At 35.2% G+C, this 23,393-nt stretch overlaps 2 protein-coding genes across 2 annotated transcripts in view; one reads left to right on the top strand and one right to left on the bottom strand.

Annotated features, from left to right (window-relative positions):
* Positions 1 to 18,485, top strand: part of LOC111046891 — a 44,708-nt gene extending 26,223 nt beyond the window's left edge. The window contains exons 2-7 of the mRNA XM_022332535.2: positions 8,157 to 8,228; positions 9,670 to 9,713; positions 10,822 to 10,902; positions 11,761 to 11,908; positions 12,708 to 12,934; positions 13,577 to 18,485. Coding sequence (XP_022188227.2) covers positions 8,157 to 8,228; positions 9,670 to 9,713; positions 10,822 to 10,902; positions 11,761 to 11,908; positions 12,708 to 12,934; positions 13,577 to 15,382 — 2,378 coding nt within the window. The 3' untranslated portion in view covers positions 15,383 to 18,485. The remainder of the gene's footprint in view (positions 1 to 8,156; positions 8,229 to 9,669; positions 9,714 to 10,821; positions 10,903 to 11,760; positions 11,909 to 12,707; positions 12,935 to 13,576) is intronic.
* A 115-nt stretch (positions 18,486 to 18,600) lies between these two features.
* On the bottom strand, positions 18,601 to 21,239 carry LOC111046874 (cysteine-rich PDZ-binding protein). Its single transcript, XM_022332514.2, has 2 exons — positions 21,061 to 21,239; positions 18,601 to 19,273 (listed from the first exon to the last, which is right to left on the bottom strand). Exon 2 carries the CDS (start codon positions 19,270 to 19,272, stop codon positions 18,970 to 18,972), a length of 303 nt encoding a protein of 100 aa, XP_022188206.1. The 5' UTR covers position 19,273; positions 21,061 to 21,239; the 3' UTR covers positions 18,601 to 18,969.
* Between the last annotated feature and the right edge of the window lie 2,154 nt (positions 21,240 to 23,393).

Genomic DNA, 23,393 nt, shown 5'->3' on the forward strand with positions numbered 1-23,393 from the left:
TATAACACTATTGAAGCTTGTTACATCCGATTTGAATTTATATTTTTCAATTTTAAACTAATTACCTGTAGCCGATGAGAATCGTAGTGCAGGTATATATTTCGGTGCATAGCAATACCACAATCAGTCATGTATCGGAAATATATATATCAGCAGTAAAATTGTTATCTTCTGCCGTATGTATCTAAACGTAATTAGTTTTTAATTTAAAATTTGAGACACAGTCACGGGTTCCTTCTTTTATACTTTTTGTTGTTTATTATATTATGTCTATAATACCTTTGGCTTGACTTATTTTTTGGTTATACTTTTACTTTTGGTTCAAATTATTTTCCGTTCAACCATATTTCTCATCACTTTGATCGTAAAAAAACTGGAAAATTCCGTATCTCTTCAATAAGTTTTCCACTCTCGTATGTTGAACGAGCCCGCACCGTCTCCGTAAAAAAATTAACTGAACTAGTTGGTGACGGCGCGGGCACGGCTCGGGCAACAAACACGGTGACGGTGCTGACGCGGTGCGGTAGTATGTGTCCCTACACGTTTGAAAGCATTTGTTTTCTCACTCGCCGTAGTACGTCCGACACTCGGCCGTGCCGCGGCGCGGGCTCGGTGCTGATATGTGTGTCCCGGCCATTAATCAATGTCAATAGCCGAGTTGACTAAGGCGTTGCATCCTTCAGTCTGTTAGCACTACCTGGTCATGGGTTCGAATCCCGCTGTATGCATGGACGTTTGATCATCTCATAAAATCAGCCATGCACTTCCCATTACAAGCTAAAAGCTCATGTGGGCATCATTAGCGAAAAAAATTATAGTGAGTTATTTATATATACAGTCATTCCATTTCATAGGCTTTCATAATTACTATCATTAAATTGATAAGAGTTAATTATTACTGTAATGCATCTTGAAATCAGTTCTCATTTAATCGGTAATCTACTGATAATCGATTCTGAATCAAGCGTCGTAATGATAATATGGATGTTTACGGTTTACCTCAATATCACCTTCATAATATACTATAATTAACTAAATGTAATAATAATCAATTACTATGTATCAATAATCGCTAAGAGATAAAAATAAATACATCCAGGGAGGTTCCACTAGGTTCCAATTTCCACCGTTTAGAGCTTTGCCTAGTCTATAAGATAGGTACCGTATAATGCATGTTTACGTTAAAATTATTGCAGGACTGCTCACTGTCTATCGATTGCTATCGGTTAAACAATCACTAATGATAACAATAGTTGAAAGATAGTGAATAGATGAATAGTAACAGTTGATAAATAAATAACAGTAATTATTCTTAATAATTATCACTAATGACTGGAGAAATAAGGAGCGATGGTGGAGGGGATGCGAGAAGCGACTCTTAAAATGTTAAGCGGGAAAAAATATCACTAATAATATTACTGATCGAGTAATATTTATGAATAGTAAATGATGATAACCTTGATTTGGGTTTAATCTTGAGTTTTTCATCTTATATTTTGAGTTCAGTTTCAATTTAGAAAAATATTATATTGAGTGTTGAAATCAATAATATAAGATCGTGGAAAAAGAAATTGGTCGAGATTTGAGTTTAATGTGACTTAACACATGTTGAAATAACATGTCTATCATGGCTATTAAACTGTCCAAAGATTGTGATTATTCAAATTTGTAATTTAATGAGAACTGTAATGCTATTGTCAAACAAACGATTGATATGGAAAATGAGACAAACATTGAAAGGTTTAGAGTTTATTTTGCACATTGAAAACAAATCCAAACACATTCAAATTATATGTTAAATAACTGGAAACAATTTTCTACTATGTCAGTCAGTATCATGTCAAGCAATGTCGAAGATAGAGGCCTAAAGTAAACGAAAATTGCATGGAAATCGATCTAATGGTGATGGTCGAATAAACGAAGAGTCAGATAATCGAGATTCCTCTTTAATGGAGATATTATCTTCAATTTGGAAAACGTAGGTGATGATTATTCATAATATTGAAAATTAATTTCAAAATAAAGTGGAACTAAATATGGTTGGTTCTATTGGTTTTTACGGCAAGAATAGGTTCTCAAAACTCAACTCTTATCACGCATTGGTAGTGGCTTCGTAGCTACTATTCTCATTTGATGTTGCTCTTTTCTTGATGTTGTTGATCTCACTCTCTTCTACTGATTGTGTGTGTGTGTGTGTGTGTGTGTGTGTGTGTGTGTGTGTGTGTGTGTGTGTGTGTGTGTGTGTGTGTGTGTGTGTGTGGGAAAGTGAAAAAGTCCGACAGAAAAGAGGGAGAAAGATTGTAAGCAGGTTGAAGAGGGAGGAACTTTTGGAATGCCATTCCAGTTGGTGTTGGTGTCCTCCCATCCAAGAGAAAATTCAACAATCAGCATGTAAGAACGTACAGCTAACTGAAAGCCTGAGAAGAATATAATACTTTTTATCGCCTTCCAGTCTCAGAGGTTACATTATGCTAATCAACGATCGTGCAATGAATGGAGATGAGAAAATTATTTCTGATTTCACTGTCATTACTGTCAAATCTTTATTTACTAGTACCTAAAACAATATATTTCAAGGTCTGCTAGTTGATTGTAATTTTCGATCATATGTTTCTTTTCACTGGTAGCTTTAGTATTTGTAAATTTATTGCTCTTGCGTGAATCAGTTTTATTCATAAGCCTTGGTCATCAGAAAATCACATATTGTAGGTCAACTCGGAAGATCTATCAGTCTGACAAATTCTTATATTATACTTTTGTATATTATCTTATGATATTTTTGTATATCTTATCCTCATGACCTTGTATCATTGTTCTAATATGAAACTATCTTACCAAAATGCAAATGTTGTTAAATTTTAATTATTTTTTATAAATATTTATCTCATATCAAAATAAACAGATTTGTTTGACCATTTTTGATATAGGTGATTCTTGTTCACAAGTTTTTTCATAGATACCGCAGAATGCTTCTGTAGAGGGATTAATGGTCTTCCTCTAAAATCTCTCAAAGTTCTAACTTTCAGTCTTCAAACTTCAAACAAACTCATATTTTAGTATTCACACAATACCGTGGTGATTATTGTGGTTTCTTCAGAGACAACCTGTTTTTCAGTGCTTTTTGGTAGCTGGTAGGGCTATCTAAAGCAATATTGCCCCATAAAGTAGCTCCTTGGAGAACTGAGTAAGATTTTTATTTTTTAGAACGTCATACGTGTGGCTGTCTCAAGGACAAAGCTGTTTGTTGTGTTGAATGTTTTTGAGAGTAGCCCAGTCGAGGTACCTGGCACTGGTAGGCCTACACTAAGCACAGCACAACACAGAGCGTATGCAACAAGCAACTTACTCTACTGTATGAAGAAGCTGAGCTGTATGATCCTTCATTTACTCCACGAAAAGACTCTGATTGATGGACGTGAGTCCATTGTTCGTTAGTCCCACGCTCTGCTCAAGACACAATAACGACGTTTATCTCAGTCAATACATTATTGTTACCTGTGTGTTTGGAAACTTGGATGAACAATACCTTATATGCTCAACACTTATCTGCTCTTAGATTTATTTCGCAATTTCAAGGTACCATACCTGTTTTTGATCTGCGAAGTTACTAAAGAACGTTATGAAACAACTAAGACATGTTATTATCTGATTTCCGATTTAGGTATTCTGATGAACTGTGATATTTCAATTCAAGTGCAATGAAAGCGAAAAAAAATTATATTTCTCAAAATTACCATAATTCATGCCATCTGTTTCACTTCTAAAATTGTTAGTGCCTGTTGCACAAAAGCCGGTTAAATTTTAACCGTAATTAATTCTACGAGAACCAATCAGAGAAGCCCTCTTTTCAAAAAGGCCTTCTTTGATTGGTTTTCGTGGAATTAATCGCGTTTAACCGGCTTTTGTTTCAAACTTGGTTAAAAATGTCAAGTTTAGCACTGGTTGAAAATTTAAAGTTTAAGAGCACTAAAGATCTAAAATGGTAGAGGTATAAGCTGTACTGATAAAGGTGAGTTAATATTTATGTATAGTAAGATTCACTTTAAACTGTCAGCATTGGTTGAATGATGTGCATTGATTCATTTTATAGGGAATAATGTCAGTTTAAAGTGAATCTCACTATAGAGTATAGTGTAAGTTGTGTGATACTTGCCGTCGTTGTACTTGAATAGAAAGAACAGGATTGAAAAGAGGCGGCCCTTCTATATGAAGATGAATAGAGAATAAAGCAGCATCAGCAGGTGCATTTCGTGGGTACAGCACAGCGAATCAAAAGAATCAGGGACCGTAAAGAATTATGGAGTGAGCCGTCCGAAGATGGGACGACGCGTTCCTTGTAATCGATTCCGAAAAATCCATTTTAAGCTCTTTACTATGGTACACGTTCATTATTTTTTTCTCTCAATAAGAAGAGCTCTTGCTTTCATCAGGTGGAGGGGAGTCTACAAAATGATAAAGAATGTCAGGCAGGTGAATTTTCTTGAATTCATCAGTTACTTTTTCCTATGAAGTATTTTAAAAATACAAAGCAATAAATAAATAAAATTTTATTGTCAGTAAGCCACAAAGCACAATACAAAGTCAACATGTTATGTGAAACATAAACAGTCATATTGAGATAATTATTAGGCTATAACTACGAATTTGTAAATAAAACGTCAATATTTAAAGACTCAAGCAGCAAAAACCTTTCTCTCAATAAGAAATGGAATAAATTAAGGGATGCATTACATAAATGACTTACAACATAAATTAAGAGATGCTAATACTACTCTCATAAAACACAATGGGTTTTATACTAACATATTATCATGAACATTTGTTTTAAAGAGCTTCAGGGGTGTTTCATGTAGGGCTAGCGGTATTCGTTAATTAGGTTTGAGTGTTGTAATATTGTAATGTGTACAAATTTCTTGCTTATTTGGACCAAAGATTTAAGTTTTAATAGTATAGCTCACCTATATTGATTTCAGAAATATTCAAGATTTTAGTACCTATTCTTAACAAAGATTAAATCTGATACCTATCCAAGGACAACCGGTCACGGATAATTTACTCTTTCTCATCAATGTATTCAGGTAAAAGGTATAGCTTTACTCACCTCTTGTGGGTAGATCTGCCCACTGTAGTTGTTCCATTCAAGTACCGGTAGACACAATGCGAATATCATTTTTACTGCTTGGAAATTTCAAGTTTGGTCTGCACGTGCGCAAAACCCAAGTAATTATATGTGAGTAGGTGAACTTTTCCCAAAGTTTTTTGTGTCATGAGAGATGAGAGAGATCATCAGACGTTCCTTATAAAGTTCTTGAAGTTCTCATAAAGGTTTAGAGAAAGAAGGAACGTGTTTGAGAAATTTCAGTGGAAAATAATTTTTGTACTCAAGGATGTTGTTTGATTTGAGATTTTCGCTGAGTGAATCTTGTCACTTGAAATCAATGTTATCAATGAAATCAATGGTGACTGGTGATTGTTTATCTGGAAGTGAATCATTTCAATTATTCCGCTTCGTTCACGATTATTATAGGCGTTAGTTCGGTTGGCATGAGTAGACTGGAGCAGTGGTAAGACATACCAAGAAGGCGCTGGCACTGGCATACCAGACAACCAGGACCAGTTCTTGCGACTGGTTATTTCATCCCATTAATTTATGTAAGGATTCGAAATGAGATGGAAATGATGTTGCAAGTGGCTCGGGGCGATTTGGCTAGAATAGCGAGCGTGGCTCCTGGACTTCCACTTCTACCAATCAACCACTGTCCGCCCGTCTTCTACGCAAGTGCGTGTCCATCTGCAGGGTTTGACTTTAGTATATACACAGTGAAAATATAACATACAGACAAGACACCTTAAGCTATCTTTTCTCTATTTTACTAATGAAAAAATATCTCGTATAGTGTATGATGTATCCTTGACTATCATTGGCTGGATGAGAAACGTTTATCTTTTACCGTAGATCAAAACAATAAAACAAGTTTTTTCTGCTTATACTTAAAAGGAAAATCTACTCTGTTCCAATAAAATGACTCCATCAGTAGAATTTGACAGTTAATCCTTCGGCAATAAGCGTTTTCTATGAAGTCAGTTTTCAATAATAGGATCAAAGTTGCATGGACAAATTGTTTGTAGTCAATAACAATGTTTTATTGATAGTTCTTAGTCATTCAAACTTTTGCAATCTTCAAATATTAGTCGAAGCAAAATACTATTCATTTATTAACTGTACATGTTTGCTGTAGGACGTGTTAGGAGAATATATTAGGCTAAGCTAATATAATTTTGGAATGAAGGTTTCATACACTTATTCAATTGAAATTTAAATTATTGACGTCAATCTTATAGCTTATTAATATCAGTCTTATTTTAGCTGTCCAGTGTCTTAGTCTCGGTGTAATATGATATAACGTGATTTAATAAAGTATAATATAACGTAACCAGCCGGCAAGCAAGCCTAGACCCCCGGCTGGATCATCCAGGAATAGGAGTGGCAGCTGCATTCTCATTACAGCTTGCTTCCTTCCGTCAAAAAATATCCTACCCTTCTAATACAACATTTTTCCACTTCAGCTAAACCTTTGTAAGTGAGAATACAAAAAAAAAACGCTCGAAAAATGACAATTTTGGGCGTATTGTTGACGAAGTATTGAAGTCCTCTCATCTCAAAATGTCGTAGAAAACACAGAAATAGCGTCATGGAACGCTAGGAAAACTCACTAAAGCCGCCTTTCTTGAGCGTATCTTTGGCGTAATAGTTCTGAATTCCTCTCAAGACAAAATTTCCAGACCCTTGCTGATCTTCTGTACCAATTTTCAACACTTTTTGCCAATAGTTATTTAAAACGCAGAAGAACGCTGGAAAAACGCAGATTTTGGACGTATCTTTGGATTTTTTTTTTCAAATCCGTTCTTAGTGCGCCTCTAGATGGCCAACTGATGGCCAAATTTGAACGTATTTGTTCCAGTAGATTTTTAGTTCTGTTGATTATGAATGAGTGAGTCAGTGAATCAGTGCCATTTCGCTCTTCGCTCTTCATAGATAGATAGATATCATATAATATAACTTATAATTTATTAAACGCAAAACTTCGATAAAAAATATTATTATATTGATCAGCAAAACTTCGTTAAATATTTGCATCTTTGAAATTTATCAACTATATGAAATACAAAATACTTGTTCTACTAGGAGAATTTTCCATGTGAAGAAACAAATATTGCATGATTGAATGGATGAAGCTTGACTTGTCGCGATGCATGCAGAGCAGAGCAGAGACATTCTCTATTGTCAAAGCCAAAGCCAAAGGGAGACGTCGACAGTTTCCGGTGCGCGCGCACGTGTTCTGCATCCAAAGCAATCCGTTTCCTTAGGGCATCCTTTCTATCTCACCAATCCAAGTCCATCCATCTAAAGGTGACAAAGTCATACTAAAGCGTGGTCGGTGCAACAGGTGACATAAGTTTTTATGAACAGCAATCAAACTTACTGAATGAACATGTTTGTCGCAGCTATGTAATCTAGCACAGGTGAAGATAAATTTGGAGGTACGGTAATAAATAACCATTATTGTGAGACTCATCAGAAAGCAATCTTGCTGTTTACTATTGTTGATATCGAGGCTTCTAATGATGAAATTCTACAAAAAGTTAGTTTTTTCTGAGTTTGACACGGACACATAAGTGTGAGTTTGTGCGTGAGTAATTTAAGGGATGTTAATGAGGAATGAGTCAACCTGCAGTTCAGTTTCAGATGGATTCTGAGCCACCAGGAACTTATTTTGCAGCTAATAAAATTTCAGCAAAATTGGCCTCTTCCAATGGAGAACCGAGTGCACGGCATTCATCTAATCCGTAGGATTTGACAATTCTGCCTGCAAGAACTAGGCTACCTTTCAATATGAGTCATTCAGTTGTACGATATCCATAAAAAAATCACTCGCTGTGGTTTCACAGTTGAAGATTTTTATAGTACCTATTTAGTGTATTTAATTATTATCCCTGTAGCCTTATGTAAATTGAAATGTCAACATTCTGCGAACCCAACTACAGTATATTTTACAACTCTCCTACAGAAACCCACTATACGTATTTATAGTTGTTCGACTGTTTTTGTTGCAAGACAAATAATACGGTAATCATTGTTTTTTTTTTGTTTGCAGGGAAACACCTTGTGCTCGTTACGCCCGATCCGGAGAAGGGCGACTTTGCATTTGACAATCCTGTATTTAGAGGTGAGTGAATCGTATCTAACTTACGTTTTGAATTTTATTGAAGTTTAGTAATGTTCAAGAAAGCACAGAGAAGAGGATCTCTTCTCTGTGCAAGAAAGTCTATCCTCACTTTAGACTGTATCTAAAAATTCATCAGTTCGACTTGAAAACGCCAATTACAACGTGCGAAACCCTATGATGATGGGAACCCCATTCTACACTTTCTTCAGTAAGATATTTTTTGTATTCAAATATAATATAATTGATGCATTAATCTTTTGGAAAACTTTTAGACTTGGCGAACAGTTTCAATGAACTGCTCAATGATTTTTTCCATTATACTCGTTTCCAGTACAGATTTTTGAATCAGGAAGTATTACCGTATTTTGCAGTAAAAATTATTGAAAAGAATGAAACTAAATAGGATTCTTGAATAATATCAGTCTGTATTCCAATTTTATTATTATTTAAGACAAGGACTAAGCACCCATAAACCCTGCAATTTAACGAATTATTATTTCTGCAGATCCAACATCCAAGTTCAGAATTACTTCCCATGATATTAAATGAGCACTTTGTATCCATAATGATCTAATCTGTGATGATTACCGCTAAAAAAAAAACATTTTTTCAGAGTAAAAATTGACGCGTGATGCGATAACACCTTGTTTATGTAGTATCATGATGGTATAGAATATTGAAAGAATGTCAGATGGGTTATTTATTTATTCGTTGAATTGAAAATTTGGTTCAGATTGTTGAGGCATGAGACATTGTTATGCATTTAATGGATTTTTCAATCATTTGAGGATGGTGCAAGGTCAAGGAACAAAGTAAGTAATGGATGGATGTTCATTGTAAGGTCGACTTACAAAATGACGAAGATCAAGTGAAGTGAGAAGTGTTGCTGCAAACTGTTGACAATGGATTGTTTATGCACAGAATAAATTGCTCTCACGATAAAGAATGCCTGGAAAATATAAAAACAATTTAGAGCTACTGGCTTGTAATTACTTCCTTGTAATAAAATAGAAAAAAAATCACTGTCACTGTGTCATTGCTCAATTTTGAACTATCTGTATTTAAAAAGTGCATTTTACAGTTTTTGAAATTTTAATTGCAATATCTTTTCAATTCTTATTTGAAAATTATTTTGAAATACCACGATTATTCATAGATCTTACTTGAACTTTTTGGAATGATAAATCATCAAACGTACCTACACTTTAAACATGTAACTGTTCTAACTGATATAGTAGGCCTATATTGAATACCGTTCACTTAGTGTAACTTGAAATCTCATGCATATAATTATAATTTTTCATATTTCAGAATGAATTCAGATTTTTAATAGTCAATTATTAACGTTAATCATTTTCGATAATTCATTATGGATTAGCTATTAACATTAGTGTGATAATGTTTTCAATGTGTCCTAACGAATTTGACATTTCATTTTCAGAAGGAACTCCGATTGGGAGGTCAACTGATAAAGAAGAGCACAAGGTAAGTTCAAAAACCACTTTCTCCTATTCATTTTACATATTATTGGTCGGTCCAAGTTAGTAAAATTACAACGATTTCAATTTGATTCATAACTAGGAACTAGGGACGCTATAGTTCAGTTGATAGTAGTTTCCGTCTTCTCATAGTTGGTTGTTGACACCATGTGTCAGAGGTAGATGTCTAGGTGTCACCAACCAGTCACCCCGACAGAGGACCTCTATAAACAAGCTTTTAATTTGATCGGTTGTCACCGACTACCTGTCATCAATTTAAGACGGTGATAGGGTGATACTTGGTCGCCAGCGAGCGAGCTGATACTTTTGTTTTATATAGTCTAGACATATTGTCATCTGTGGCTCCCACTGTCTCTAGGGGGGGCGATAGCAACGCAACTAAGTAATTCGAAAATAAGAGTTCCTGTTGCGTTGCTATAAACAGCTTCTTTTAAATGTACTGAACAATGAGTTACTGTAATATTTTCATTCACTCACAGAGTTTATGAGCTTGTGATTCTGACTATCTCTCATTCCCACATCGTATTTATATATTTATTCATCAAATACAATTAAGCTAAAAACAACAGGCACTCGCCCAAAACTGCTTCAAACCTTAATTTGGAATACACAGTCTAAAGGCTGTGTAACTTACGTAACGTAAATGATTCGCACACAAATTTTGAGTCCAAAAAATAAGCTATAATGAATCACGCCCTATAACGAAGGAAGCACAATTCCTATAGTTTTTAAAAATCATGATCAGTGATTGAGTGAGTCGGTCAGTCAAATCAGAATTGTATTTGTAGATTTTGGCGTTTTATATGCAGATTAAATCTGCACTAATCTATCAAATTTTGATAGGAGGAGCAGACTGCTAATGTCTCGGTGGTGAAGGGGTGACTCCTAGACGTGAGCGAACGAGGCGACACTTTTTCGTGTACGGTATGTGCCCGACAACTTGTCTATTGTGGTTTTATAATGTGACAAGCAGATTGGTGACACCTTGCTAGCCATCAATATATTTTTATGAGGTGACAGGTTGCTGCCTATAGCCATAATACTGTATTGTGTATTGTTTAAGTTTTTCAATAAAATTTTAATTGCAATTCCAGGTTGGCTGGCCATGTTGGACTCCAATGAGTATGCTCAACAAACATCACAAACCAAAAGCAATGGATGACTCTTTTCTGCGTGTGAGTATTTTAAAATAGATTGTATTAAACAAATTATTGTCTTGGTATCTTGCAGTTCTCTCTTTGAAAGAGATAAGAAAACACTTGAATTGGAAATCGGAATTATATTGGGCTGCAAGATCATCTATGCCCAAAGATTATGGATTTCCCATGATCTTCCATTTATTTACACTAACTTTAATGTTTTAATGATTTTTCAGTACCTACTTAAATTTGACATGAATTCAAATAATATCATATTATGTATTTTTTATAATTATTTGGTCTTGCATTTAAGTAGAATCATTTATGAACATCAAGATAATTTTTTTTCATTTTCATCCATCTTTTAAAATAATTGAACATGATATTCAAAATAAAATATATTGAAATTGAAATAATAGCTAGTTGCTATGAAAGGTTTATTGAAGAGACAAAACTTTAACAAGCTCTCCTGTGAAATTACACATTTTTGACTTAAGGCAGTATTGCAGCCGGGGTGCGATATGAAGTTCATTTTCTTATTAACATCACAAATAGAAGAAGGAAATCACTTGGTTCTATAGAAGTATAGCCTCGAAGTATATCATCGAATTATGTTTTTATACTCTTATTGATAATCAAATTACTTCTACATAGTATGAAGTTTTGAATTTACTACTATTTTCTGAACTCAATTTATTGATCTCCGTTAATAATTCATTCGTTTTTGAGTCACTTTTCACTCATCAATATTTGAAGACAGAATTTAATTTTAACTGTTGTCTCTAGTGAATATGTATGTTTTCACTATAATAAAAAACCATGTTTTATAAAAAGCGTGCAAAAACTAAATTATTGATTCATATAGATTCAATGAATATTATTCTATTTCTGCAGCAACCAAACGTGATGAATGTGGTTCCACTCAGAAGTCACGATTTCACCGGATTGGGATTTAACATTTGCGGCAACATGAGAGACGGAATATTTGTGAAGGACGTTCTACATCGAGGCCCAGCATCAGAATCTGGCAGAATCGTTCCAGGTAACTTCAAAAATAATACTCGATTCAAGTAGATATATGAGTCAATTCCTCCAACAAACAAACTCGAAATCGTCATCTTAAGGAATGCGTGAGAACGCTCTTTAAAATAAAAATAGAATTAAGTGAATATTGAAAAACTTGGGTATTGTTGTTAAAATAATACTACTGTGACAATTAAAAAATAAAATTCAAATGCATCATTCGTAAGTTGATCAGATTTAGGCTGCGCTCACGAATATATATTATTATCTATATTATACGTAAATGATCGTATATTTTATATGTGTAAATACGTACATCCAACACACATGCAGTAAGAGCTTCCACATCTTTTTAAAAACATCGTGATCTTTCGTGCGTTTTCAAAGGTAACCTATTTCCAAAGTAGACTAAGATCAATTTTCTTAGCAGAAGGCATTGTAACAAAATTCAATTTACATGTAATTTATATTAGGTATATGCTTTGAATGATTTATCTTCACTTATTAAAATACACAAATCATTACTTTGATTATTGATAATTTTTCATGTAGGTACTATATTGCTATCGGGTGTGATTCATCTGCTTAAAGCTAGCATATTGAAAAACTATTGTTATAGTGAATAGAATATAATGAATTTAGGTAGTTCCCACCTACCCTTTTAGTTTTCTTTTCTGAAATGAAAACCAAATATAAATTATGTAATTCAGATAATTCATATAGGCCTAATAGGATTTAGGTTATTGAGGAACTATTTCATTATCAAAGAATTTGATTATTGACTAGCTCATTTGATTTTTATGTATGCATTTTTTCAGGAGACCGAATCGAAAGTATCCAGATAAGTTTTCGGCATATGGTTTTCGAAGATGCAATTGCAATTCTTGGTTATGCCTCACCATACGAAGTGAAACTGGAGGTGGAAAGCTCTGGTCCATCTTCAAGACCTGCCACACTTTTGAGAAATAAGAGATCCTCAATCAGTCCGGCCGAAAGGATTTCCCATCCACTCTATCGCAGCCAATCCATAGCTGATCTTTCAAAGGTACATACGATTCTTTATCGCTAAAACCTTATCCCTTTTTCAATTTGTAACTTATCGCTGCTTTTTATTACTGCAGTTTTGCTCTTTTCAATACCTGACTTACTGTAGAAATTTTAATTAGAAACTTTAAACAAGATAATATATTTATTGATCTCATTTAAGAGTTTTTTTTAATCATACGGTGGCCTGTTTTCGAATTTTCAACTTCGATATCCATAATAATTTATGTTTTCACTTTGATCAACGATAATAAAGACTATCCAACTTAAATTATTTGTGAACCATAAAATTCATTTACTATAAATCGTATTCTCGAAAGCTCTCTTTGTAGCAAACGGTGAATAACAAGCGACACATTATTTAGTTTGCAAAACCTTATGTACAACACAACATTCAATAATTTTTGAAATGAAATGATCAACATTATGTTGAGAGTAATTTGAGAACCTGTTGATTGATAATCATTGTTTGGTACTTCAAAAATATTTTTTGCAGTTAAGGGGAAATTTAAACCGATAATCATGTTTAATTTCGTATATGAAACGTTATAAGTGTAAAAATTCATCAATTGAGAGTTTAAGGTATATACTGAGATGTTGAAAATAAATTTTATGTAAATCTTAATGTGCCTTTATTTTTCAGATACGAAAACAGGTAGACTCTCATAACAGGATGAGCCCCGATCATTCGATTACAATCAACGACCTGAGCAACGGAGACTTGAACAGACCTGCCATCATTGAAACATCGCCAATTGATAAAATGCAAAAGTTTGGAGTTCGAGTACTTCCAACCACACCAGAGGCCGTGCCTCGCCCGACCGAGCCGGAAAAACATCAGAACGTTCGCAATTCGATGATAGAGAGCACACATCACGTTCAAGCTGCACCACTGGCAACAGCTGACACTGTCGATGGTCAATTGGTGGAGGTTGACCTCACAGATGGCCAACATAATGTCAGCAACTCTATTTTCTTCGATGAGACCGATCAAAGCATCAGGAAAGACACACCTTCACCTGCAACTAAGGAATCAAACATGAAGTCTATCTTGGCAAAGGGAATACAGAATTTGAAAGAAAAACTGCAACCCATTGTCCACAAGTTGGATAAAGATACTGAAGACAAGGCTTCTCCCAATCATTCACCACAAACTGTAAAAAATAAGAAAGATATAAATGACAGTAAAGTTGTTGAGGTAAAGAATGATGCTTCAAAAAATGCTGAATTGGACAGTATCAGTGTAACAGAAAAGAATATTGATGCCATACTTGCTGATAAAATCGGTAGACATTCAATGGAGGCGAGTAACATTCCGGAGGAAGTGCATAAAGCTGGAATGGCAGCGAGGAGTAATAGGAGATCAGTAGTGGAAGTGGAAAGAAAGCGAAAAGACAGCAGTGGTGGTGAAAGCTCCAATGAAGGCGACAGTGCACTTACTAAAAAGGGTAAACGTAAAGCCCCCCTGCCTCCACAACATTCAACAAAGCTAGAGAGCATGGAAGATGAACAAATGACAGAAATAATGTCTGGTTCAACTCAAAATAATATGGACTCTGCAGACACAGATTCGGAGGCGGGCGATAGAAGCGGCACAACCATTGAACTGAATGACTCCCATATCACAGTGCATCATGCTGCGGATTCAGAAAGTAATAGGAAAGCTGCCTCGCTAGGTGACCTGTCCAGAATAGACGACGATCAGCCAATAGTGATGTTGGAAAGAGCGGTGTCGCTGGACTTGGCTGATGGGACGCCCGGAGGAAGCAAGAAGCGCAAAGCACCTCTGCCACCGCAAGGGGAGGAGTTCTCCGACGAAGGAGGATCCCCGTTCAGCAAGCCGAAAGGCGCCAGGATGGACAACGGCATCAAAGCACGACTCAAGAAGTCATCGGACTGGGGCACTCTCGAGGACGCTGTCAAATGCTCTAGTCTTTCAGATGACGACACTGATGCTGGAATAAGTGGCTGCTCAACTCCAGAGAAGTCGTCAGACCTCATAATCACATCGACTCCGTTCAGGCCAACATCTCCCGACATGATTGACAACAAAAGTGGAATGAACAGCGTCCATGTGAGCAGCTGCAGCTGGGACCTGAGTGTGCCCGACTCTTCTAACGCCGACCAATTTGTGACCGCAGTCAACGGCAGCGCTCTGACAGACAACAGTGACAACGACAATGATACACCTCCTGATCTTCCAACGTCTCCTGTTCCCACTTACGTAACTGAAATACAAGTTATAACCACCACAGAAAAGTCTAATGCTGACAAAGTTCCCTTCACAGACAGCCTTCTTCATCCTTCAAGTCATCCCAGAATAAATGTCTACAACAATTATATAATTCTGAGCACTCGTCAATCGATGATAACTCTCTGTTCTCGCAATCCGATAGTGCAGGTGAAATATCTTCTGAAAAAACCATCGCAACTACTCATTTTCTTTTAAATGATGTCACGAAAATGGATGGAGCTGAAGGAGATTTGGAAATAAAACGACAGCCACTGTCGTTTATTACTGAAAAAACGCCAACAGCTGGTGATACAACATGTCAAGTGTCAATCAGTCAACCAAACAGCATCGATCCTATAATCAATCAAGATTTGTTGACCACTTTCAAACCGAACAGTGCGCAACAGATTCCACACCTCTTCTCCAGCGAAAACATGTCTGATGAACAAATTCTCGCTTTGAAATCGTCATCGCCAGAGCCCCTAGTACTCGACAACGGTACCAGTAAACTGAACATCACAAAACCTGATCGAGTGAAAAATAATGTTAGTGTAACATCAATCAAAACTTCGGGCTCAAGAATTCCCGTGCGAGCTCCGGAACCCACTCAACGGAAAGTAAAGAAGGCGGAGCCTGGAAGCTATGTTAGTTTTTCTTCACTCAACGTGTCGAGCAATAGTGATAAGGCACCAATTACCCAACAAAATGGCACTGACCATAACAGTATAACACATATTTTCCTTGATAATTCAAAGTAACGTTTCTATCAATTCTATTGTTGCACTAAAGTCGTTTGACAAAATGTATGAAATGAAACAGAATAAGTGTGTCAGAAGAATAAATTAAAACAACACCTACGTGATTTATTTTGTCAAGACGAAAAATGAAATTTTTTGATTGGACGCCAAACAGTAAAGCTTTGCCAGTACCAATATAACATAAATTGTTAAGAATTTGCTGTGCCAATTTAGAGAATGGAGCTCTGAAGCTTAAAAGTAAATATATTTTAGTCATTGAATGTATATAGTGGTAGAATAGTTGTAAAATTCATCAACTGAGTTGTATCAGTTGATTCTACGTTCATCAATGTTACGCTTTTAATACTTTAAGAATGCTTTCATTATGTTTCTGAATACCTGATGAAAAGCATGTACCGTATTATTATTGTTACAATAAATTGTAGTTAAAATTTTTATCAGTTCCTGTGACTGATTTTGCGTTCATTATCATCATTGGTTTTACCATCAATAGTGAGTTAGTGTGACTTTTAAATATTTTTTTGATTATCTGAAATACTTTCCAATTCTTCAAGTAAAATTTTCCGGTTAAAATTTTGCACGAAGGGTAATGAATTGGTTATGCATTAAACGTGCCAATATTGAAAAGTATACATCACATTATAATAATGTACAAATCCTAGGCTAGATTGTATATAGTAATACTACCAAAACAGAAAATGTATTTTTCAATTGTAAATATTATAATGTTGTTGATAATATTGAATTTTATTAATGAAAATGAGTAAAATATACTTGTAAATATAGCATTATCGTCAATTTATAATACTTGAGAAATATTTTCAATTAAAATAGTATGTGAATCAAATGGATAAATTATTTTGAACATAAGTATACATAAAAGTAGACCAAAATAGTTATGATAGTTTATGACAAGTCAATTTTGATGAAAAATTGATACTTTCCATCATTTTTTTTAATGTTATGATAATGATTCATCAGTTAGGTATTTTGAAATCAAAAAATCATGACTAGAAATCGAATACGTGTTTCCATAGGTTTGTTTTGAAAGAAAATAAAGAATAATTAGCCTACTAGAAAGAAATACTTTTCTTTAGCCTACTAGACATACTTCAATAATATTGAGCAATTTCTAGTAGGCTATGAAAAATATCAGTTGTAGACAAAATATCGATACCGCCAACTTTTCAGTTACATATACAGTTAGGCTACTATAATATAATAACAGTATATTCTATATAATTAAAATTGGACTCAAATTCTTAAGTGAATGAATCTTACTTTTTAGACTCATATAGTGTATGAATCAAAATTCGGGAAAGGAACAGTTTTAGGCTGTCCTGTTGGTCCTTCCCTAATCATTTTAATGATTTGCAAGTTTAACCGTTAAGAGCTGAGCAACAGGGTTTTTTAAAAATGTTGATAGTGAAGTTTTTTGGTTTGGATACTATTAAGTTGTCAACATAAAATACATTAATTTATTTGGATTTTTGAAATTATTACAGTATTACTTTTTGAAGACTGGAGTTGAAATTTTGATAAAATCATTTCACAATGATTGATTGGCAGCAGATAAATTCATAACATTTCGTAAATTATTGTTCATAAAATAAATATTAGTTCTCTCAAAATTTCACATAAGAACAATGATATTCAGTTTACAATTTATTCAATTTGAGTTATTTTGAATCATTTATCAATAATAATGAATAATGCAATACATTGCCATCAAATAAAATTTTCCGTAAAGAAAATATTTTTAACAAAACAAAATTTATCTTATTTAATACCTTGAAGGATACCCAGCTTTTCAATTATGAGCTACCAATTGTAAATTACTCTGTTTCAAAAATTTCAACTTTAGGCGCTTAAAAAGTTATAATAAAAAAATCAATTTTTTACTGGCATTTATTTTATTTTGATTACTTGATATTATCCAAATCAAAAATCTTAGAAAGATTTTATCAATGAACAGCCTTGAAGCTAACTCAAAAATAGTAAAATTGGACAGTCAAAAGTTGTGGTCATAACCAATTCAGAAACTTTCAAGATATTTGAATCCAGGTTCTTCAATTCTGACTATGGAATATTTTGTAAATACTGTTTATGAAATAATTAAGTTGCCATCTGTTCAGATCTAATTTTATCTTTCTAAAACAAAGCTGAAATTTATTGTCTGAAAAGATTTTTTTTATGTATTCTACTAGTTTAAAAATGAAAAACACTTGAAACTAATGCTCAACTATTTGTAAAGAATAGAGGTGCTCAAGATGTAAATTTTGTATAATGAAAGGTGCTAATATTCCATTGTATAGAATTATCAATAAATCCTTAAATTTGTACACTTTTACATTTTAATTTTAAATGATAGCCTACAGTAATCATTTTCATAACTTAGCAGTAGATTAGCAAGTATTAAGATAATAAAATATCTAGCTATAGTTTCAGTGTTGTTTTATCTTATGTAATCAAAATTGAATCTATCACAAAAGTAAAAGTTGATTACTTGTTGAATTGTAAAATCAAATTATAATAATTTTAATAAATACAATAAGCTTAAAGTTTGAAATTATAAATTATTTTTCAAGCCCTCTAAATCAATATCAATAGGGTCAAGTGAACTAGAGTAAATAGGTAAGGTAAAACATGATTTATAAGTCAATTAATACATATACATTTATATAGGCCTAATACCTTTATATTCAGAATTACAAAAGAATCTTAAATATATTTTCCAATCATACAACACTGTTTTTAAAATGAAAAAATCTGTCATTACTAATATAAAAATCTTCAAATCGAACGTTTCATAATGCAAGCTACAAATGATAATATTGAAGTTTATTTCTTAAATAAATTTGCGAAGGAATTTATTCATTTATAAATATATTTACAGAATTGTACTATAAACAGACTTTAGTACAGAGTTAATTATTTCAGTTTAACCTCACCATACAAACCAATACGGTATGCTACTCTGTCAACCATTGATTTGTACATACAAATACTGGATTACTCATTGTCCACTATTTTTAATAAATGAAGTCAAGCTGATGACTGTTTGTAATTTTTAATGTCAATTAACTTTTTGCCACACATGGCACAGATGCCTTTTTTGTAAGCACAAGCCTGACAATAGTGCGATCCAACTTGGTGCACTTTTTGTCTGCAGATGCGGCAAGTCTCAAACTTGGCAGTGTACGGATTGAATCTCGATTTATTACCGGAGATGGCTTTGTTCTCTCCTATTTTCCTTCCTCCTCCTTCTACTGTATTCCTTGCACCACTCTTCCATGGATCGGGCGTCACCACTTTGCCCAATTTCTTCTCACACTTGCTGCACACCATTCTGCAAACAAAACAATATAATTTAAAAAATATAATCAATTACATTATAAATAAATTCTATCTTTCTTTGGCTTCTGCTATACTTCAATACATGATTACATGCATCTAACTAAAATTACCGGCTTTGCCGACCAGATAGCCGAGTTGGCTGATGCATTGCACCATTCAGTCTGCTAGTGCTACCTGGTCACGGGTTCGAATCCCATCAAATTCGCAGGGACGTTTGTTCATGTCATGATTCACCCGCGCACTTCAAATTACCCACGCACAATCAAAAAGCTCATGTGGGCATCGTCCGAAAAAATGAAGGAAATCAGGCATTGCAATTTTAATTTTAATTGATTTCTCAAAACAATTATTTAGAACTAAACACTTTATGAGCAGTTGACATCCTTTTGAACATTCCACACATTGTTCTAAAAAGCGTTAATTGTAAGTATTTTTACTTAGTTCTCAGATTATTTACCCTTGATCACACTTGGATCCCTGATCTCTAACAAGAATAAATTGATAAGAGAGATTGAACGCTGAAAATAGGTCATACTTCAGCCTACAAGTCTGTTAAGCTGAAGCAGTAAAATGAACATTTATAGGACATAAAATAGGGCATACTCCAGCCTACAAGTATGTTAAGCTGAAGCAGTAAAATGAACATTTATAGGTTAGTGCTGCGACCAGTGGTGATATATGCTTGTGAAACATGGGTGTTGACGAGTTGTAATATGATGCTGTTGAATAGATGGGAGAGGAATATCCCAAGAAACATTTATGAGCCAGTTCTAGAGGAGGCTGATAAATGGCGACTGAGAAAAACGTGATGAACTCTATAATCTGTATAGGCAACCAAGCATTGTTACAGAAATTAGAAGAGCTAGAATTCGTTGGTTGGGCCATGTGGATACCTGTGGGCCGGAAACCCGCACAGAAAGTGTGTTTATATGAGGAAAGCAAGATGGAAAAAGAAAACGAGGTCGACCATGCAAGAGATGGCTGGACAATGTAGATTTAAACCTTTAATCCTTAGTCGTAAGAGGTGAAAACAGCAAGCAAAAAGTCAGATGCATGGGAAAGGCTTGTGTTGGAGGCCAGATCCAAGGCTCTTCAAGGATTGTTAAGTCAATGAGTGGTAGTAGTCTTAGATGGTTTAGTGAAGCTTCCAAACAAAAAACGACAGCCTGATTTATGCAGACCTCAAAATTAGGTTCTAATTGAACCTTCATACTTTTTGTTAGGGTTGTTTATAATTGAACTACTATATCCATCCGATTACACGCATATGTTGCTCTTGAAAATGAATTGGCTGGATCAAGTCTAGAATTGGTTTTCAGGGCCTGTCATGACTTAGTGACTGCTTTTAGGCAGCTAGTAAATATATAAAAATATCTGGCCTGTGCAAGATTCAAACTCGGAGTTCCTGGTTTACAAAACCAGAGTGCAAAAAAATCTACTACGGTAATAGGCTAAGTATATATATATATATATATATATATATAATATATATATATATATATATATATATATATATATATATATATATAATATAAGGCTACAGCCATATATTAAGGGGAGGCTAGGTACAAAAGCAAATAGGATAGAACAAAATTAACTTGTCATGTTAAATATAACCTAGTATATAATATTAACAAATGTTGAGGCTTTGATATTTGACCAAAAAGTAGTGGTAGAGAATTATATTTTAATTGCTTTTACCCAATTACAAATAAAACAGTTCCTCAAAAAAAGAAGATAAATAAAATTTGTTGGTTTGAGAAAAATTATACAACTTACATTGAATTTTACAAGCAAGACACAATTTATCAATATTGACTCAGCATATTATCGTTTGCAAGTGTTGAACGAAATAATGTAACAATATTATTTCAATAAATTAATTATTGGTAACAAAATATAAACATAACCTAAAACTTCAAACAGTGAATAACAGTTCAGACTTCAGAGATTTGCGAATAGGTCACACTCGCACTCGCACCTTGACGAAGGACTTCTTTTCTCAATGCGTTTCATTTGAACGAGATAATACAGAATTAATACATTTTCTGTTATAACATTTAACCATTAAAATATGTTTGAGAAAGTATTGGTACATACAGAGCTACATGTGAGCATTTTGTCAACTAGAGAGAGAGAGAGAGTGAGGGAGAGTGCATAAAGTATTTTTGTTTGAAAAACATAAATTTTTTGTTCGACAAACAATGATTGTCCAGATTTTTCAAAATTTTTGTCCCTGAGGTATTTAGTATTTAGTATTTATTTAAATAAGTCCCTAAAAGGGATCACTAAAGTGAAGCCCACTGGGACACATCAAAAATGTAAAAAAAAAACAACTGCCCAGAGGCAGAAATCAAATACGAAAATAGGCACTCACCACACTGCTCTCCAACATACAGAACTTAACCTAGCGCCGCAGTGCAGGATGGTTTCTCACAGCTTGGCGTTGTTGTCATTTGAGATGGGTGTCTGGCTTGGAAGTGTTTCGGCCGCATTGCAGGATGACTGTTAACGGATGCCGGAAGATCAACAGCTGGGTTTTATTCGTTATTTTTCGTGATAGAGAAATTCTGATTGCAGATTCGTTCTCAGCGACCCCAAGTTTAGCCTGAAGGCTCAGAATGTCAACAATGTTTTTAAATAATTAAAAATCATCATCAAAAGTCATTAATATGGTAGTACACCACGTTTCTGGAAACTTTTTACTGGTGACTGGAGTTTATAGGCAACACAAAAATAAAAATAATCGTGAGAAAGAAAACTGCTGATGAACGCGAATAAGACCGTCACTCCATTGTTCTATTGTCTTGGCTGCTTGGCTGAGCCTGGCTGGAGGGATCAAATAACCGACTGGTTTGATCTTTCGTCTGTCCGCTAGGCAGAACTACGCCGACCATTGCTGGGTGGAAGACGTTACTGCGGCCGCTCGCATTCCCACCAACGCTGCTATTATTAATTTGCTGTCTCAGCGCCTAGTCCGATTCAGCCAAGCAACCAGCCTGCACTGCGGAGCTAGGTTCACGGAGTGAGTACAGAGGGTGATCCGTCAGCAGGCTCCTCAGAGCCCCTCGAAACCGCACAGCAGGCAGATCCCTGGCCAACAGAGGCAGCCTATTATAGAGGCTGATAGACATATGAGCCAGACCAGTCCGAGTTCTGCTCAGCCTCTGGTAGGGTAAATCCAGCCTGAGTCTACCCCTAGTCTCATATGGGTGGAAGCTCTGTCGGGTCACGAGCAACCCCACGTTCGCATGTGTTCTGCAAAGGGTATGGAGAACATAGAGGGAGAAGACGGTGAGGATCCTCTCTTTGATAAAGAGTGGGCGACAGTGGGCTAATCTACCAGCCCCACAAATAATCCTCAGGGCCCTCTTCTGGAGACGAAGGACTCGGGCGACATCTGTGGCTCCACCCCAGAGGGGGAGGTCATATAAAATCATGCTCTGAAAAAAGCCAAAATAGCACATTTTAAGATAATGAGTTGGCACACTGTATTTGAGACCCCTCAGCAAGAAAACCACTCTGCTCAACCTGGCGCAAACTGTCTCAATGTGCTCGTCCCATGAGAGCTTCCTGTCAAGGGTAAACCCTAACAGTTTGACAGGCGCAAAATTGTATTCATTCCCATTTCTGAGACTGAACACAATAGACTGAGTTTTGTCTTCATTGAGGAGGAAGCGATTGGCAGAGAACCAGTCCGATGCAAATGCTCCAGTCTCCACCATAGCCGCCCTCAGTCCTCCCATCTCACGACCAGCATTGAAGAAGGGGGTGTCGTCCGCATAACAGACAACACACCTGCCATCCACCTGAGCTATATCGTTGAATGAAATAAGAAACAACAGAGGCCCCAGGACAGAGCCCTGAGGCACTCCACAGTCAACACAATCCCTGATCTCAGAGTGAACTCCATTAGCCAGCACCGCCTGTCTGCGACCCCCCAGGTAGGCCTGAATCAGTTTGAGAGGAGACGGTCCCACACCATAATGCCTAAGCTTATCCACGAGAATAGCATGATCCATTGTATCAAAGGCCTTGCTGAGAACACAAGGTGTGTCAAGGTGTGTCCTCAACAAACATGTTTGCCGAGCATATATGTCAAACATTTGTTC

The sequence above is a fragment of the Nilaparvata lugens genome, chromosome 3 (genome assembly GCF_014356525.2).
Source record: "Nilaparvata lugens isolate BPH chromosome 3, ASM1435652v1, whole genome shotgun sequence".
Taxonomy (NCBI): Eukaryota; Metazoa; Arthropoda; class Insecta; order Hemiptera; family Delphacidae; genus Nilaparvata; species Nilaparvata lugens.